The sequence below is a fragment of the Micrasema longulum genome, unplaced genomic scaffold (assembly GCF_059751315.1).
Source record: "Micrasema longulum isolate JH-2025_06_02 unplaced genomic scaffold, ASM5975131v1 h1tg000177l, whole genome shotgun sequence".
Taxonomy (NCBI): Eukaryota; Metazoa; Arthropoda; class Insecta; order Trichoptera; family Brachycentridae; genus Micrasema; species Micrasema longulum.
Genome location: NW_028277382.1, coordinates 426,147 through 446,845, shown reverse-complemented (window position 1 = coordinate 446,845; position 20,699 = coordinate 426,147). Strand labels below are relative to the sequence as shown.

General features: G+C 34.5%; 1 protein-coding gene across 1 annotated transcript; it reads left to right on the top strand.

The window, feature by feature from the left end:
* Positions 1-13,755: 13,755 nt before the first annotated feature.
* On the top strand, positions 13,756-14,404 carry LOC148283948 (uncharacterized). The gene has a single exon (XM_088242898.1). The coding sequence runs from the start codon at positions 13,756-13,758 to the stop codon at positions 14,263-14,265; it is 510 nt and encodes a 169-aa protein (XP_088099024.1). The 3' UTR covers positions 14,266-14,404.
* The last annotated feature ends 6,295 nt before the right edge of the window (positions 14,405-20,699 follow it).

Below are 20,699 nucleotides of genomic sequence, written 5' to 3'. Positions count from 1 at the left end.
TTGGACTGGCACCTAAGCGTAAGACTAATCATCGTTCCTTCATGTAACAAAAATGATCAACGTACGCTGCGATTGGTGTACCAATGCAGTGCCCTATGCACCATTAAGCGTGGAAAGGAAATGATTATGAGGAAGATACAATAGTCCGAAAAATCGATAATTTGTGTAGCTGTTATTTTATTCATCATAACCAAATATCATCAATTCTTTATCGATTTAAAAGGCACTGCATTTTTACAAACCGATTCAGCGTATATTGATGAGTAAAGGCACATTTCTACACATGATTTTCTTTCCTTTTTTTTGTACGTGACATTTTAAAATCTTTTTTGTGAGTCTTAATTTTTTTTTTTATAATTTACAAAAGAATATATATAGATGGGGGGAACAATCGTATAAGTCAAAATGCCTTACTTTTCAGGAGACAGTTTTTTGTGTCCCAAACAGGGCGGGAATCAAATCTAGCATTGAAAGAATATCCTTTTTTTCTCCATACTTATAGGAATTGGATTATTACTAATAATTGGGAATATATAGTTAGGTGATTACTCTTCAAAGTTACGTCGTTTAAGGCATAAAGTTTGAAGAGGTTCTTCTCGGAGAAAACTTTTTTTGTGGCCGATAACTAATAAATTTATTTTGACAAATTACAACAGAGATGCAGAACATTTTAAAGAAGGAAATATGATAGTCTAGGCATTTACAGGGCTTATGACCTGTAAGTGGCGACTTTACACACTGTGTAATAAAACACATTGATAATATTATCCTTAATAACGTTTTTTGACTTACGTGTTTTGGAACATGTGTGAACATGAATACTACAAGATGAGCAAATAAAAATAAAATTTAAAAAGAAGACTTATGTGATTGTTCTCCGCGCCCATAGATATAAAGATGTATTTATTTTTAAAATATAATATTTCTTAATGTATGTAATTAATTTTTAAATCTATTTCTCTTCAAAAAATAAAAACCTGGTATCAAGCCGGTCTCGCGGTTAGCTAGTTTTTTCATTGCATGTACTCGTATGTCTTACGTTTTAGATCTAGACAGAAGTATTTATTTGAAAGTGGTATTTTAAATCAATTAATAAGTCATATCCAGCTTACTGGAAATCGAACCCAGGATAGAATTACAATAATTACATTTATTTATTGACGTGGTGTTTATTTTGTAAAACTCCATGTTATAATTTTAATATTAAAATCTGATTTGAGTCTATATAAAGCCGTTTATTTTATTTTTTTATCATCCTAACTGTATGATTATATACACAAGGACCTTCATTTCATTGAATTTTCAGATTCGTTTAAAAATGCCCAGTAAGGTGAAACAATTATCCGAATTTTCGTTTTTGTGTTTAAAAACAAAATTATGTACATACAGTTTTCTTAGTTTTATATCATCCGTCAATGCGATGGGAGGAGTACTCTCCCGAACCTACAGTACCTATTATGTATATGTAATGTTCTTTAGAAAAAACGTGTGTAACACTAATAAAAAACTTTTTTTATAATAATTTATCGCGAAGCGTTACGAAGTGAATGCCAATTCAATCGATAATTTTTTTAAAAGTATAAAAGTATCTTTTAAAAATCAAATATTCGTTTTTAATTATTTTAAAAAAATAAATACAAGTTTTTTTCAAATAAAAGACTTAATTCACTCAGTTTGATTGATCAATAACCGGTTCATCGCTCTCGCGACATCGTCAGACTGGTGTGGTTTTTTAAGAAGTTTAAACTTTACACCTGTATATGCTGTGATATTTAAGTTTATATGGGAAGGGGGTAATTTTAAGGTAAGTATTGATAGAAAATCATTTTCATTACTTTTTGGGCAGCTGGGTAAAATTTTGTCTATATTCATTAAAATACGATGTCACGAGGGCGACGAAACCGATTATCGCTCTACCAAAGTAAGTTGATCAATGTTTCGACCTGTCATTTTTTCAGAACAAATAACCAATGATGTTCACTGAATTTATCAGATATTGAGTTATTCTCATGGTTATGAAAATAACTGGTTGGTTATAACCGATTGGTTATGAACATTTTACCATTCCTTTGAATCTGTTATGCGCATCACTTAACTAGCTGACAGTTTTATGGGATTTTGTCAAAGAAAAACGAAACTTGAGGAAGGAAAACTCGTTTAAATTATTTTGCAAGTCACTGCCTTTTTATTTTCTTTTATCGAACAGAAAACTTGACCTAGCCTTTCTATTATACATTCGTGTTTTTTATCTTCAATCTTCACTTAATACTCGTTCATTATTCTTTATTATTCGATTTGCTTTTATTCAAAAATATTGGTGTTCCGTTCCATTTTCCTTTTATAGTTATTACTATCTAAGTGTATTTATGTCATTGTCAGATATGCATCATGCATAGATCAAAGGCACATACGCCAAATTATTTCGTCTGAAGTCTAAAGCGTCAGACATAGAATTAAGAATAGTCCAATAATCTAGTTGAAATTGATTTTTGAACGGCTTATATAAGGAAATGTACGCATTTTTTTGGTATTGTTCTTGTAATGAGGAAGTTCAGTGGTTATTTCAAATATTTTATTATTTGTTGATAAACTATTAAACTTAGCCAAAAAATTTATATTTTCAATTTATGTACATCGTATTATCAGCGCTATGATTTTTTTTAAGTTTAGTGTTTTTGAAAAAACTCAGCGTGTGACGTCAGAGGTTTTCTTCCGCCTATTCTCGATCAGGGCCCCGATTACAATGGGAAGTTAACATTTATCTTCAATTTTATCTACAAAGTAAAATCAAGTTTCCTCTATGAAAAGCAGAATATGCATACAATTTTTTCTTCTAAACATGTTCAATTATAGGTTACCGACGAAGATATTTTAAATGTTTATGCAAATACAGTCATTTTCGTAGACAAATATCGGTTTTTCTTTATTGACAGTCGAAGATAACGCTGTTTACTTCCCATTGTGATCGAGGCCCAGTTCTGTTATTGGTTCATTGACCGGAAACCGGAAATCTTCCATGACTCTCTTATTGGGGTGGCGATTATGATTTTGCTTGGGTATCATTTGACTGAATCTTTGATCTGTGTTAATTTTTGCGGGGAAATAAAAGATGCGTTTGCGCGAAAATAGCACATGCGGAAAAGAACAGTATGCCGTCAAACAAACTACAGCAGACAAAAATTCTACCTTTAGGAAGACAGGAAAGTGAATCAGGGACAGGAATCCGGATGCTATCTCCAAGTCTTGGCTTCTGGATAGTTTTTCCCTTTTTCGGTGAACACAGCACTTTCACTATAGTGATTTGAGAAATATAAAGATGAATGTAGCGGCGCGGCGGTCAGAAAATGAAAAGGTGTTCAGATGCGGGCAGATGATTAAAGGACGAGCAGATGCGGGCAGATAAAATTATGAGCATGCGGCAGTTGACAGAACAAATTATCATGAAGAAAAAATGTGATTGTTGATGTTGGTTACTATAGGATATGGAAAATTGTTCTCATAGCAACCGTAGCTACCCATGGCCATAGAGACGAGGAGAATAAACAAACATCGAAAGTTGAGAGATCACAGGATGGGTAGAATAAGTGGACCTTCATCCACTGGCGGTCCATACAGCCACAAACCACTTAATCCCACCAACCACTCGCGCAACCACTCATCATTGGTTGGTTCATATGAACCAGTGGCGTCGTTCAAAGTAGTTCGTTTTTGTTAAAACGTTTTTTTTTCGTACATTTTCAGGAAACTTTGCTCTAAAATTTAATGCTCCGATTTTTACCGCGCGCAAGAAAACATTTACTGTATCCAATTTCTCGTAAGGCTAAAGTTTTTATTTCGTTCCTCATCGTGGTCATGATAAAAGAACGACTACCGCTTTATTAACAGTTAAACCGAGATTTCCTTAATTCTGAACTTTCCTTGATGTCCAAATGGACAGAACGATAAGTTCATGCTTCTACCAGCTGTGACAAATCAAATGCATATTCACCTATTCTAGGGTTCTACTTGCAAACCCGGCAAAATCCAAAATCTAAAACAAATTTACACCAGTTGCAGCGCACCTTGATCATTTTTGTTACATGAATGTAAGATGATCAGTCTTACGCTTCAGGTACCAGTCCAGGGGCTATGAAATATTCCAGTGTGAAAACACCCTTTTAAATAAATATATCAAATCAACCATGCCGGGAATCGAACCCGAGACCTCTTGCTTAGTAGGCAAACGCGCTGGCCGTTACACTACGAGGCCGACATAGCAATGGAAAAATGTTATGAAACGGGGAAAAAACATTATTATTTTTTTAATAAAATTAATTCGTGGACTCAAATCAGTGTTTGATTTTATTGTTAATATTAAAAACCTAAATGTTAAACAATTTATAAATTATTACCTACCCATGAAAATGTATGATGTTATTATTAAAGCGCACGTAAAAATATGTTTTTGTATGCACTATTTCCGTATTTAAAATAGAAACAAATGTAAATCCATAGTAATATTTTTTTTATTTAAATTTTCAATTACAAAAATATTTGTGCTTTGGCGGACTTATTGCTCAAAACAATACCTTCCAGCTAACCATATGACGGTTACAATTTATTATACAACTCGTACGTTTTGTTAGTCGTCATTATGATCACATGAATCATTTGCAAACCGACATTTATCGTCATTGTAATAATAGCAACTGTTATATCGTGACTTAAAAACAACAAGGATTCAATTTACATGTATTTCTATGGCGTCATTTAAAGTCATTATTCATTACAGTTCCTATCGCTACCATATTGAAACGTTTTTTATTCTCACTAAATTAGTCCAGGGTACGTATTCTGATGGGAAGTTAAAATTTATCTTCAATTTTATCTACAAAGTAAAACTAAGTTTTCCGTATGAAAAACATAATATTTTTATAATTTGTTTTTCCAAACAAGTTTAATTACCGGTTACCAACAAAGATACTTTGAATTTGTATACAAATATATACACTTTTGTACATAAATATCGATTTTATTTTATACCGTCTTAGTATATACCGATGAAGATAGCCGTTCATAATCGCGGCCCAGGGCCTCGATTATGATGGGAAGATAAAGACGTCATACCTTCACCTTGACGGTATAGTTGAAGATAAATTCCCTCTAGTGAGTATAAAGATATACTACCGACCCCCCACCTTCATGTTTTGGGTAGGTACATTTTATTTATTTTATTTTATTCAGAAAACATACAGTCGTACATAATAAGTATTAAAAACAACAACTTTTTAACATAAAAAGACCAATTAAGTTTTCATAAATTATGCAAAAGATATAAACATTGAATGTGACAAAAAAATAAATAAATAAGAATTTCAAGTGAGAAAAGAATAATTGTTAACATTTGCGTTTTCCATGGAGGTAATAAATTAAAATAACTAAAAATACCGAATCCGAGCCATCCACGCACACACACGAACGCACATATAAAACATACACAAACATATACATTACATGCGGCACATCGATATGAATCAAGGGGAAGCGTACGTCACGGTACACATATCTACGCTCTAAAATCACATAGCTTCAGTATGACGTCATAGTTGCAGATAAAAGTCTCCCAACCGACTACAAAGGTATAGTACCGATACCATCAAGTTTTGATGTAAGTACATCGTTTTATACCGACGGGTCTAGAACCCCTCGATACGTTTATCTACGCATTAAAAGTGTTAACATTTTGTTCCACCGAGCAATTTTTCCTTTAATTATGATTTATTGAAAAATTTAACCGTTTTGAGATTGGCACTTTTTTTCTTAAAAACCTATGTAGCTGACGCGCTACCGACGAGTTAGTGGGTCCACCACTCTTCAACAGGTCGTCCCTTCCGCTGTTTGTAAGGCAGCGGAAACCGAAGAACGAGGCACACACTTAATTTCACTAGCGGCGGGAACCGAAGGGCGAAGCACTGGCACCGGTTCACTGCAGCGAAAAGCCGATTTGACTAGTAGTCCTGAAAAGGACTTTTAATTCCAAGAGAGCGCCGCGGTCGAGATCCGTAAGCTGAGAAGTCCAGAAGTCGAATCCAAGGGCAGGCGAAGGTCTTGTAGCGTAGTCGGTATCGGAGGAGAGTAGAGCGGGAGATGATTCAAACACGAGTTAAAGGTTGACACTGATTTATTTTTTGCGTTGCGTCATTTTATACATAACAAATCCGCGCGGCCGACAAAGGCCGGCCAATGGCAGGCGGGAGTAGGCCGACCAATCCCGTCGCGAGAGAGATAGCGCGCTGTCGCCCGCTCTGTCTATCTCTCTCTCGCCACGTATAAGGCTACCTCCCCCCGCCGCCCGCCCGCACTCGGGTGCAGACCGCGCGGTAAGAAACATGTACAGAGAAAATATTATTAATTTAAAACATCTAGGCAATGCAATATATTTATAATTTTCTATAACATCCTAATTCTATAGGCCTCGGTATAACGAAAGCACCCCCGAAGGTAACAAATTAAAGTCTTTATTGGGGAGGCAGCATTTCATATTTACATATACCGAGGTTTCTACACTATTTATTCAAGAGGCCCTAGAAAGGGCTGCTGAGTCTATACGACGTCCGTAACAGCCTATTTAAAATACGAGAGAGAAATAAGTAAGTTTTGAAATCGAATTAAATTTCGACATAACTGTCACTTTGATAAAACGAACGCCTAGTTGTGAAAATAATGTCGCTAGGTTCTGTCATATTAACAAACGAGAGTATCTAGGCGTAGGACACAGAGTATATACGTCAGAAAGTTACCACTCTAAAAAAAAAATTATTTACTTTTTTTCCATCTGTTTTACCATCTTTCCCAGTGTATGTATCGAGACGTTTTAGGAGCCGGCTTTGTAGTCGATCGGTAAATACATACAGACGATCGTAAAGCGTACCGTCTAGGTGATTTCCAAAAGTCATGCTAAATTTATGTTTAAGCGAGCATTTTATGCTTGAATTGGAATTTATTGGAGATTATAATCGCTTTGAAGTCAGCACTTTTTATTACAGAAGCCTATTTTAAATATAAATTAGAGCTATTTTAAATGTTAATGACGTAAGAAACGTGCACTAATTGTTTGCGGTGATTCCATTGGCTTGTTTCGATCATATCATAAATAAATAAATAAATATGATGTCGATATGACAAGTAGGTAGAACATACCGAGGTAAGATACAGATAGTACAGAAGTTAAGTATACCGACTCGATATATACATATGAAGATAGCTTTCATAATCGAGGCACTGATATGAGCCGTTTACGGGATTTAGAATTTGGTATACGTTTTTCCTCAACACAAATAGGTACCTCATTAGGTACATTATTATGTGTTTCCAGTGAACAATATTGTGAAATAAAAAGCTTGTAGTAGCGTTAGCTATGTTTTTCTCTAATAAAAATGCAAAATTTAATGTCGGTAATTTTCGGTAGAGTGGAATGGTTAAAAATTTCGTTTCGGAAGTTTTTATTTTAAAAGTGGCTTCTGAAGTATTGCGTTTAATTCATTTATTTTATCGTTCAATATCAATAACGTATAATTAAAAGGAAAACATTACTAGCGCGAAAAAAATAGCTTTTCTATTCTAAAGTATCGTTTACGCGTGAATAATACAATATTGTTATGTCCCAGAACCCGGCCTTTTTTTTTTTTTTTTTTACGTGTGCAGGACATTGTTCCGAGACATTGTCACAGAGATAGACGGGCAGGCTACCTCCGCGAAACAATGATTACCTCTTCCACCGCGCACGGCCGCATTCCGAGTAATCCGAAAGGCAAGTCCCTTTTCATTTCAAAATTCGTAAAAAAAAATACATCAACCCACCCTAATAAGTAGTTTTTTACTAATATAAAAAAAACTAAAAATACTTAATTATTTATTTATTAATATACACGGCCCGCAGTGCCTTTTACCTCAAAAAGATACATATTAAAAACAATATAATCATTTCAATATAAGGTGAAAAACTTAAAAATTAAATATAAAAGTATTATTTTACATAAATACTATATATATAACACAATTTTGTAAAAAAAACATATTTAGATAAAAAAAAAAAATAATAATGTGTGCAGATAAAATTTTAAAAGGAAAAAAAATGCATATATTTTTCTTTAAAAGGTACAAATTATAAGTATATTAATTACAATAAAAATCTTTTGTCTCAAAAAAAAATAAATTAAAAAAAATAGTAATAATAATGACAATTAAAGTAATGTAAAAAATAAGTATACACGTAAATATGGTACACAATAGTACCCATACAAAAGTAAACATAGAAAGCACTATAATATAAAAAATGTAAATTACCGTTCATCATCTTTGAAATGATAAAATAGAGTTGATTTATATAAGCTATACTTTAAGTGAAAAGTATCAGCAACGTCGGAATAGTTATTGCCGAGAACATGGAGTCGATTCAGAATAGCATTATACGAGTATATCGTTCGCGAATTGTTGCAACTAAACAGAGGTACTTGACGAGTCCTTCGTCCAGGTACCTTAAAGTTAATGAGCGCTAATAGATTTGGGCAGTCCCATGTAAAGTTGACAATCTTAAATAAATTCAATAAATGCCCAGCTAATCAAATATAAGAATTTCATTATCATATAAACATAATGTTGCTCAAACATAAATGATGCAGTAAAATACATAATAAAAAACAAATATAAAGTAATGTAATACATAGGAATATAAATAATGTGTGTACCAATCATATAAAGTAATACGTCTTTTAGTCTACATATATTTTTCAAAAAAATATTTCACTACAGTATTTATATGTGCATTTAATTTCATTTAGATATTTGTTTTACATTTTGAGTCTTTTGTTACTAATTTGTTGTAAAAAAGTAAAGTAGAATTATTAGAATCTGTATTAAATATGCACCTTAGAGCATAAAACAAGGAGTCCACTTTTTGTAGTTTTGAAGTTAAAAATGCAGAATTAATTGCAATAAGATGTTTTACAAGTCCACTTTCGTCATACAAAGGGTTTTTTATGTTGAAATACAAATCTGAAGTTCAAGTTGTTTTAATGCATAAATCATTTGTACTCCCATGTAAGATATTTTAATATTTATTTATTTATTTGGTAAACAAGCAGTATGTACAAAATATATTGACAATTTATTTGTAAATTGGTGTAGATAACTCGTGCACATACCAAAAAAAATTTCACTTAAGACGATACTTCAAATTATGTTAAATATAACAAATGAAAAAGATAAGAAATGAATAAGGCGTGTTTCATAATAAAATTAATTAAATATCTACTATTGATGTGTACTTTTGTTATCAAAATAATAATAATTTTACTTTGAAAATTTATTAAACATTGAAATTATCTCATTTGGTTCAAAAGTTATCATGTTTTGAAAATCGCACAATCACAAAACTTTATTTCCTGAACATTTCACTCAATGGACTCCTTAAAGGTACAGAACTAAGAACGCCTCTCTCGAAAACCGCCATGGCTAAAAAAAATTACCTTAAGTATGGATGTTGACATAAATTTTGTCTATTTTTTTTCCAAATGAAGAGAACGGGACAAATTATAACAAATTAGTTACTAATGTATTCCTGTTTGTTTGTTTTCTCCCTTATTCCTTCGATTGAACGCGAACAAAGGGAGGTGTCGAAAATGCTCACTTTCGTCTACTTGACATTCTATTTTGTTCGCGTAAAATAATAAAAAAACATGTGTAACATAAAAGCGAATACATCTTGTAGAGCAGAAAAAATGACGTATAAACTTAACAATTTTGATTTACTGTTGGTATCATTTTTAACTTTTAAAAACACAACTTATCTTAACACCTTTATATATTGTGTTATGCTTTGTCATTTTTTTTCAAATTGTAGGCAACGCAATATTTTCCATACATATTTTAGGTGTTAAGTGTTACTTGTATAGAAGTAATGGGTCTATTTATTATACGTAAATATTTAACGCACATTTTTTTTTATTTCTGTTTGAATGCATTTTTACAGTTGATTCTTTAATTTAGTTACACTATTTCAAATCGCAGTATTTTTTCTATAAGTACAAGAACTGTTGTGCTTAGAAAGAAACCTTACACTTTAAATTTTAAAACAATAATAAATATGTCTAAACTGCGTATAATAATAATAAAAAAATGTGTTTTTTTTTTTTTTTAAATTATAAATTTTATTTGAAAGTTCAACAAGGATACATAAAATACATACAATTTGTAAGTAAGCATTGGTAACTCAATTATAGAACTTCACCATTTTTTATAAATAAGTCTGTAGCCTAATAAAATCAATTTCAGTAATAATAAAGATTAAGTGAAAGATAAGAATAAAGATAGAGTTAAAGAAATAAAATTGAGTTAAAGATAATAAACCAAAAATATTTTTTTCAATTTCCTCTCTAGGGAGATTATTAGCATTGCGTCGACGGAAATCTATGACCCTGTAAGACTTTATTACTTATTTGCTTTTATTTGACCGCTTTAGAGGAGAAACGTTTTTTTAATGTTTGTTCAGTAAAATTATGGCAAAATAACTTTTCACTTTACTATTTATATATTGTAGTATAACGTATAACTCAATGCAGTAATAACTTGTGCTGCAATACAATTATGTGCTATTTTTATAGTAATTACAATTTATTTATTACTATGATTTTAGTTACAACTATGGAAATTCATTAATGACCATGTACATAGTTACATAGTTGAATCTACATCCATTCCTTGGAGGATAAATCACGGAAGTCCACTTTTTGTCATTTTGTTGTTAAGTGCTTCCTTTACATAGAAGAGAAGAGATTTTTGAGAAAGATAGGCGGGAGGTTTGGCTTATCCAGAGACCAATATACATATAATGAGTTAGAAAGTAGCTTAAATATATCTTATCTTCAAGACCGTCGAAATAAATCCGACCTTTTAGTCCTATTTAAAATTTTCAACTCACTTTTTGATGCGCCTGAAATAAAATTAAACATCCCAACTAGAAACCTCAGACAAAACTGACTCTTTCATACCGATAATCATAGAACTAACTATGATTTCCATTCCCATATGCCCAGAATTCTTAGGTCTGCCAACAAACATACCAGTCTTGATTTCTTTGAGAACAAGTTGTCTTTTTTCATACGATCACTGAATCAAATTCAATTATAAACACCTCTCTCCCGCTTTCTCTCCCACAAAGTCTACTATAAACCATTGAGTCTTTCTACTTTTCTTTGTAATAATTTATATATTATTATAATCAATGTATAAATATGTCCTGAAAAAGGCCCATTGGGCGTATATATAAATGATTAAATAAAATGCAGAAATTATCGCAACACTACTTTATACGTGAATAAAACACCGAAGTCCACTTTCGTCGTAAACATGTTTTTTTTGGGTTGAATAAAATGAAAAAGTCTACTTTGTTTTAATGCAAAAAACATCAGTAGTACCAGATACGCTATTCTTATGCGTACTTTTTTTTTTTTTAATTGCATCGAAAGTTCTTTATAAGTTGAAATTACCTAGTTCGATTCAAAAGTTATGGTATTTTGGAAATCGCACAATCACAAAATCTTGTTTTCCGAACATTTCGTCCGATGTGACTCCCGTGGTTTATCCTTTAAGGTACAGATAGATTTATAATATCTACTTATGTGACCATAATTTTGACAAATTTGCATTATGAGTCATTCCTCTATTTGGCACTGTGAACTTTGAAACTACTCTTTTCATAATATTAATAAAATGAATTAAGCAAATGCGTTTTAAATGCCGAATCGCTTTGTGAGTCACTAAAAATATTTATTAGGCGAAAAATTTAAGCTTTATGCACAAAAAATGTAGAGGTCGCTTGTATTGATTTAATTTCTTAATATGTGGTTGTTCATTATAGATGATTCTATGTAATGCCCAGTTACTACGTGGGTGAGCACGCCCCTGATATATTGTGTACATTGCGCGGTAAACTACCGATCCGGCCCTGCCAGGCTGTCGGCCAAGAAAAGCGAACGGAAATATTTCGACCCTTCATTCATTCTTCATTCCTGTTTCAGTTTCCCCCGAACCTTTCCCGCGGGTGGTTCACTTTCCCGCGCACCTCCGGAACTCGCTCGGACACGACCAGAAAGCGGTTTAATTTCTATGTTGTCTTCGCTCACCGTAACCGGAAGAAACGTAGCACTCTTAGATAGAACTTCTTCTAAATATAGTAGCGATAGCGTGCACCCTTACGGAAGCAATTATGTCGAGGGGAAAAAATTACGTCAAAAAACTTACACTCCGGATGTAGCTCAAAGTCGAGTGGATAAAAAAGTTAAAGTTTACCCTAAAAAAAAAGTTAAGTTGAGGAAAGTCACACTTCCGAGATCTACTTTTAATTTGCCCGTTAAATGTTTACCAGGGTCCTTGCTGCTGGAGCCGCCGACCTTCGGAGCGCGAGCCGGTCCTGACGCGGAGCCGGGCAGCAGCGGCGGGCGCCAGCCGCGTCCCCCGGCCGTCACCTGCTCGAGGGAAGCGCGGTGCGAGCGATGCGACCGGCAGCCTCACGCCGGCGCTAGGCGTCACGTGAACACACACCACCTTGAGAATAAAACATTGACTCAAATACGCGAAGCCAGGAAAGTGGCAGACTTTCAAAGGATTCTTAGTTCCAATGCAATATTGCGCGGTGCGGTGCGCTCTCAAAGTTCGGCTCGTCTTCCTGAGATGTACTGCGATGCATCGCTAAACACCGCCTTCGCTCTCGACCGACCGTATTCGGCTTTCTCCGTGTGGAGCGTTTCCAAAACCTATACTTATCTCTTTCAAAATCACCTCAACTGCATCCGATCGGCCGCGAATCCGATAGCGCGCGAATCTCACTTCGCTCGGAGCGCGAAAAAATCTCGAACGGGAAATTTAGAGAACCGTAATATAGATCTTCAGGATCCAAATCTCTACGAAGATTTGTACGATCTTTCGGAATACTTCGAAAGTTCCGAATCTGCCCGCGGAATACCCGGTGAACTTTCGCGAAATTCGCTATCGCCAGTTATTTCGAGTAAAAGTAATTCTCCTACTGGATGTTCGAACAATTTTAACGTCAACTTGAGCGATTTAATTTCGGCTGGAAATAAAAATGACAATACATTGAGTTACTCGTGCGACGAAGCGATCGATAATCAATCGGAAAATATCAGCGACGCGAGAGAGGAAACTTCGCTTAGTATGAACACAACACAGCAACAGGGAACACACAATCATCTCCTCAACAACCAGCGGGACGTCTGCTTGGGAGTGTCAGAAATAGACCGCTCTCTCTGCGACCTGAACATTAGCAGAAGTCAAGTTCCCAAGATAACGCTCAGCGAGTGCAGAGAGATACCATCCCTCGACTCCGACCAGCAAGCGGAGCTGTCCGCGTCCTTCAACCTGTCAGTGCCTTCTGTGGAGTGCAGTGTAGAATCCAGACCACCGCGGAGTGATTGAAATGATATCTGGTATGTTACGAATATTCCTTTTTTCCGCCGCCTTTTGAGATATTTCGTGTTGTTACTTTTCTACGGTAAAAATGATATCATCTTCGTATAAAAACATGTTGACTACCTTAAGAGTGTATAATAAACATTAATTCCGAGGTGATTAATCAGTGGCGCGAGTTTCTTAAGAGCGAACGCGTGGTGTTCGTAATTAGCGAATCAAATTTTTGTACTGAAATTTTAGTGTTCGGGTTCGGTCGATGTTAGTTTGCTCGCTATCCAACCCAAACAAACAATGATGGGTGCTAGTGACGATAAATCTATGAAACCGAAGCCTCCAGAGTCCACTTCTTCGACAGTTCCGCACAGAAGTCTGAACAGATCGAGCGCTGTCAGCCAGAAGTCCGTGGAGTTGAGCTTCTCGCCGGACACGCCAGCCAACAAGTCCAAGCTGGCGACTCAGAGATCTGTCCCCGAGTGCCAATCCACCGTGAAGAGAACGTTAGATCTTCGAAAGACGAAGAATTCGTCCATCGAGTCGACCATCAGTCTGCCGAACCAGAAGTCCCTCGACAAGAAGCAGGCGACTCTGCACCACCAAAAGTCCATCAACACGCAGTCGGATATTATTCTGAGTGCCCAACATTCCATATCAGATGACCGCAAGGCCTTGAGGGATGCCCTGTACCAGGGGATCTTCCATCGCCACCGCAGGACGATTTTCGCGGTGGGTTCCTTTCTTAGAATGTTGAGAAGTAAAAACTCTAATTATGATTCAATTCGTTCGGATTCTGACGATGTATAACAGCTGTAGTGATACATTTTGTTGTCTTTAATTCTGTGAAAAAAAAGTTTTATTATCTCCGTTCTAAATTTACATAACATTTCTGATTACGTCTAGACTGAATATTTGGGATACCCCTCCTTTTTATCATAAACAAAAATAACTGAATACAAAATAATTTATATTAATTTTTACTTTGAAATACTTCAAAAATAAATAACGCGCCCCGTTTACCACTCATAGGGAAGTGTTAATGCACATTATATTTAATCTACTCTTCATCGGTTTCCACAAACAGGGATTATGTAATATATTATAAAATAGTTAAATATATATTCAGAGTTGTTTATGTTACGAGTATATTACTATAAATTATCGCCCTTACTATGTTAAGCTAGAATAAATAACATAAATGATTATGACAAGATTTTGCCGGAGTGCGTAATAATGTGAGCCTAATAAGAATCCATTTTTACTGTTATCTTTCCATGTATCGAGTTGTTTTCGTTTTCGTTTTCTTCGTAAACCACGAACATTTTAATCAGTCATAGAACTCACGCAACCATCTGTTTATCGTCTTCGTATTTAAATTCGGTGATTTATAATCATTTCATGAATTTCTTTTTCATACCGCCATACAATTGCAAGTCTGAGATGTGTTTTTAGTAGAAACCAAACTGAATGTTGTGAAATAATGCACCAACTGTAACTGTGGTTATTGCCTGTAAATCTGTCACGGTTAAGCGATATTAAGCTGTGTTTGTTGAAACATACATTTACAATTTAGTAAGAGATGAAACCCAAATGCTTCGATATGTTAGATCATGTATAGTTATGTAGATATACGAGTACATAGTTTGGTGAACGATTCGTGAGAAGGCATTTTATTTGTTACCAGGGTATTGCTTTTACAATAATTATGAGCGGAGACTTAAAAACTTCTAAAAAAGTTTATCAGACATTCTTAAGGATGAAAACATTTCTATTATTCATATTGAGAAATAACCTCATATTATTTGGCGAATTCTCTCACCATTATGAAATTCGTGTACCTCTTTTCCCCTTTGTTTATGATTCACGGGACATTACACTGAAGCGCGAATTTCGGTGAATATGTATCTTTTTGGGTGATCCCGTGTATGTTGGATTCGTTCCGACGTTTCGGTTACCATTGCAGGAGCCATCTTCAGGGTAAACTGTGTATTTTGTAGAAAAAAACATGTGTTTATTTACTAGTAATTTGCACCGGCCATTTTGCCGGCCTCGTGGTGTAGTAGTCAGCACGTTTGCCTACCACGCAAGAGGTCTCGGGATCGATTCCCGTTCTTTATTTAAAAATGTGTTTTTACACTAGAATATTTCATAGCCGTGGACTGGTACCTGAAGCGTAATGCTGATCATCTTACATTCATGTAACAAAAATGATTAGGATACACTGCGATTGGTGTACCAATGCAGTGCCCTATGTACCATTAGGTGCGGAAAGGGAATGATGATGATGAATTTGTACCGTGTCATAGTCGGCAACAGGCACATTCCGTGTCATTTTTGTAGTGTGTAGTGCCGGGAACCGTGGTGAGTTTAATTTTAGCCCATCGTCTTTGTTTATGTTATTTGAGTGTTGTCCTGTGTCTGTAAAGTGTTCCACTTGTGTGAACACACTACAAAAATGACACGGAATGTGCCTGCTGCCGATTGCGAAACATTACAAATTACTAGTAAATAAACGCATTTTTTTTTCTATAAAATACACAGTTTACCCTGAAGATGGCTCCTACAATGGTAACCGAATCTTTATGGATGGTGGCCCGCTCGATGGCAAAGTGGGAGCGGCATTCGTTCCTATTGAGGTTGATAAAGAATTACCAGGCAGAACATTTAAATTAGACAATTTCTGCTCAGGTTTTCGGGCTGAACTACTCGCAATACGAGAAGCTCTCGAATGGTTATTTCAAAAAACACCAGAGAGGTGGGTTATTGCAAAAATATTATCAGATTGTCGTTCGGGCGTTCAAGCTATAACTGATACTCGGTCGGTAAATCCATCAATTGTAGATATTCAGAGTATAATCAAGCATCTTAAAATCAGAGGGATGATTATTTAATATGCTGGATAAGAGGACATGCTGGTATCGTAGGAAATAAGAGAGCAGAACCAGCAAGAGCCGCAACTTGTGAAAGAACGGCACATTTTTTCTCGGAATTTCCTCTTAGCTTTGCTAAACGCTGTATAAAACAAAATACGCAGCAGCGTTGGGAGGATCATTACCGCGCTTCTTCTACAGGTAAAATCACTAAAATGTTTTTCCCAACGCTGGCTGATGCAGCAAACTTCCGTCGTCATCACCGAAGTACTTTCGAAACTACCCAAATTTTTACCGGACACGGAGCTATGAGAAGTTACCTGTATAGGTTACCTATATAAATTGCGGAAATATGACCATTGTCCATGCGATGATATTTCTTCACAGAGTATCGAACATCTGTTATTTCAGTGCCCATTTTTCAGTTTACAATGCCATAATTTTAAAACAGAATGCAAAAAAGATGGAATATCTTCAACAGATATCCACACTGTCGTTAAAAGTAGTTATCACGCGCCATTGTTCTTTGCAACAATAGTGATTGGACTCATAAAGGGAATAAACCAAAATCAGTAATCGAACATCCCATTTCCAAGATAAACAAAATCGATTTTTTCCGAGTACCTTAGCCTTGTACATGACACGTAAGGCTACTAAATACAGGGGTCCAATATATAAAAAAATTAAACGGTAACCGAAACGTCGCAACGAATTCAACATACGTAGGATAACCCAAAAAAGATACAGATTCATAACAGTGACCGTAAAAACCTACGCACATATTTAATGAATTTCAGTGTTCAAAGCAATAAACGCATAATCAAAGAACGTTAAGAACTGCTGTATTGTTGGTCATGAGTTAAAAATTTACCATTTTTTGTATTCTTGAATAGCTTATCTTTTTACAAAATGGTGATTCCACAAAGATAAAATTATATATTTAAAAAAATATTTCCAATAAATTAGTTTCAGATTACTTACTTTCTTAATGCACGTCCGCATGTAAAATCCACAAACAACCTCCAGGCCTCTCTTTCTGCGGCCAACACCCTCGTGCTCTACCAGGCCAGGTCCGCGTCCCGTAGTTCCGAAACGAACTGCTGAAAAACTGTCGTCAGCCGTGGTCGTCCAGGGCCGCGAGAACCTGATGGATGCCTTCCAAAGTAGGTGAGCTTAGTTACGGCTCTCTGGAGGCATCCGTAATATATCATGACATTTATCACCGGATGTTTCTGCGTCCGTTTTCTTATTTCAAAACTCCTTATGAAGTCGAACCACCGCGCATCCGATATTCTTCTGAGGCGCCTATTCTCAAAACTCAGTCGTTTGCTGTTTTGGGCCCTAGTGAGATGCCATTCGCATCCGTAGGGGAATAATTATATTTACGATACCTACATCAAAATCAATCATTTTTATATCTTTTTCTATCCATATAATAAATTAGGTAATTTAAAAAATGTCTTTACGAAATCTTAAAAGAAAGTGTATCTTTAATATTTTATAGTGCTTTGTCTGATGGTTTTAACTTGGGTTAAGACGAATTTTGACGTCATATACTAGCGAATGGTAGAGGAAAGTACCCATATTTCGGATACGTTTTCACGATGTACAATTCAAAATGTATTTTACTTCATTAAATATTCGATTGATTCTAAAAAAATTGCATCCATCGCAATACAACATAAAACTATTTTTGAAAAACCTCGCTATTTTGGAGGCGGGTAAAATAGGGTCTTAATTTCAAATACGGTGTGAGCCTAATTTTGGATACAATGGACAAGGTAAAATAAGAGCCAATAAGAAAAACATTATTACAAACTTTTATTCCAAATATTCCGAGCAATTAAATTAGGCTTCTTTTTTAAATCCCGTACACTTCTCGTGACTCTACTTAAAACATTTACTGCACCTACCCCAATCTTCTTCACGTGTATCGTCTTAATATAATTCTAGGCTTACCATACACTCGTCATCTTCAGGATCTTAAAATCGCATTTCGATTTATTGGACTGAAAGGACTCTTAATCTAAAAAACGTTATTTTAGTCGTTTTCGATTTCGTTTCGATTTCGGGTATCCAAAATTAGAAACAGCTGTGTATCAACAAATATGACACTACCAAAAATCTTTTACAGCTTGCATGTCAACGTAATCTCGTAAACTTAGACGTATAATCGGGTTGTGGTCCTGTGGCTAGTGTCTCGGACTCACGGACCAAAGGTCTGTGGTTCGAATCCCACTCTACCCAAACTTGATTCCATTTTCTAATTGTGAGTTATTTACAACTCGTTGAAAATGGCCCTCATATTAAATATTCGGGTAAATCATAAGAACGCAAATATTTAAATTTTTTTTTAAATCGACTTGACATAGCAAATATACTATAACACATTCATATTAAACTATGTAATAAAGTATCGATGCTTACCACTTGCTGTCCAACTCGGCTCGATCCCGATATCAACAAAAACTAGATTTTAATTAAAACCTTTCAATATTTTATCACGGCGACAGAGAGGCTAAGAGTTATCGCGCTCTCTGAAATTAAGATACTTTACGAAATATGGGTACTTTACTCTACTTTGAATATCAAAATATTATTCTTATATAATAATATTATTTCTTCGTTGATATTTCTATGAAATTTGATGAATATTCATTGGCCTTTTTACTTTGAAAATTATTATCTCGACCATTTTTAAACCCACTGAATAAACAACATTTCGAGTATAACCCTCCAAGTGATCAGTCGGAAATTCAAAGAGAAAAATACAATGGAAAAGCTTATCCTTCAATTTCCGGAATAATACACTGGTTTATTTCCTGGAAATCATATCCTTAGGAATGTCTGAGTTATTTACTTGTTTATATATCTGGGCCAATTAATGTTAAACTGATCAGAAACCAAATTGAAGTTTTGTTATTTAAAACTAAAACATTATGAAAATCACAGGGTATATTATTCATCCTACATATATTCTTTAATATGTACAATAAAAAGGTATATTTTGCTTATATATTGTCATGCTACAAACCGTGAGCTTAAAAAAATAACATTTTAAATATTGTGAGCTATTGATATTAAGAATGTACGAGTATAATGTGTATTAGAATTTGTATAATCCATATTTTGATTGATTAATTATAGTTTAATTGCTGTTGATTTTGCAGTGACTATTTGAAATTGGATTAAAACTGTTATTTTTTCTTCTGGACTAATTTAATAAGGTGTTATTGATGATGCAATGCATTTATTTTTTCATTTTAATTCATTTTATTGACTTTCAGAAAAATTAAACGAATTACATACCATGTCACCTTTATCGGTATTTTTATTGTTATTTAAATTTCGAACCCTTAGATTATTCATTTTCCACTTTTTTTTATCTTTCGATTTTATATTTTTTTTAGTAATTAAATAATTTGAAAAATAATGTGTTATCAAAAATAATTGTTCAATTACCAATACCCTCCTTCCTTCATTCCTTTTCCGCACCTAATGGTGCATAGGGCACTGTATTGGTACATCAATCGCAGCATATTTTGATCAATTTTATTACTTGAAGTTAAGATGATGAGTCTTACGCTTCGGGTGCCAGTCCAGGTACTATGAAATATTCTAATGTAAAAACACCTTTTTAAATAAATATTTCATGACAACCATTTAAGGAATCAAACCCGAAACCTCTTGCATGGTAGGCAAACGCGCTGGCCACTACACTGTGTATACGTATTTTTTCAATTCATTTTAGCACACATTATATTATTTAATGCTTACTTCAATCCGCCATACAATATATCGACAATATTTTGAGTTTCTCCCAATTTTTGAGACAAGGATTTGATTTCACCCCATTCAATCAACAGATGGAAAAACGATGACGTTCAGTAGTAAAAATATATATATTTATTAATATAATACGCCAAAAAATATATTTTTATGTATCGTATTATCATCGGTACGATTTTTTTAAGTTTTGTAATTTTGAAACTACACCGTCCGTGACGTCACTAATTGTCGTCGGTGAGTCGTCCTGCCATTAAAAAGAAAACCCCGTGCGTATGAAAACACGCTAAACATGGCTTCCCGGAAACCGGAAATATATCAAAACACATAATTGACCGGTTATTCTTAACCGCTGTTCACTAGAACTTGTGACAATGTAAAGTGGTTCATTTTAATTACGTTTATTTTTTTTTTTTTCATACACGTTCGAGAAACTTCTCCGTACAATTAAATGCTCTAGTTTTTACCGCGTATAAGAAAACATTTTTTATATCCAACATCCCCGTAGCATTAACGTCCTCATTGAATAAATATGGAGGTTCAAACATTGGCAGAATGGTGGATGTTACACTGATTAATCAACCA

Excerpts from the sequence above, each read along its gene's own strand:
- LOC148283948 (XM_088242898.1), top strand. The coding sequence starts at position 13,756 with ATGATGGGTGCTAGTGACGATAAATCTATGAAACCGAAGCCTCCAGAG.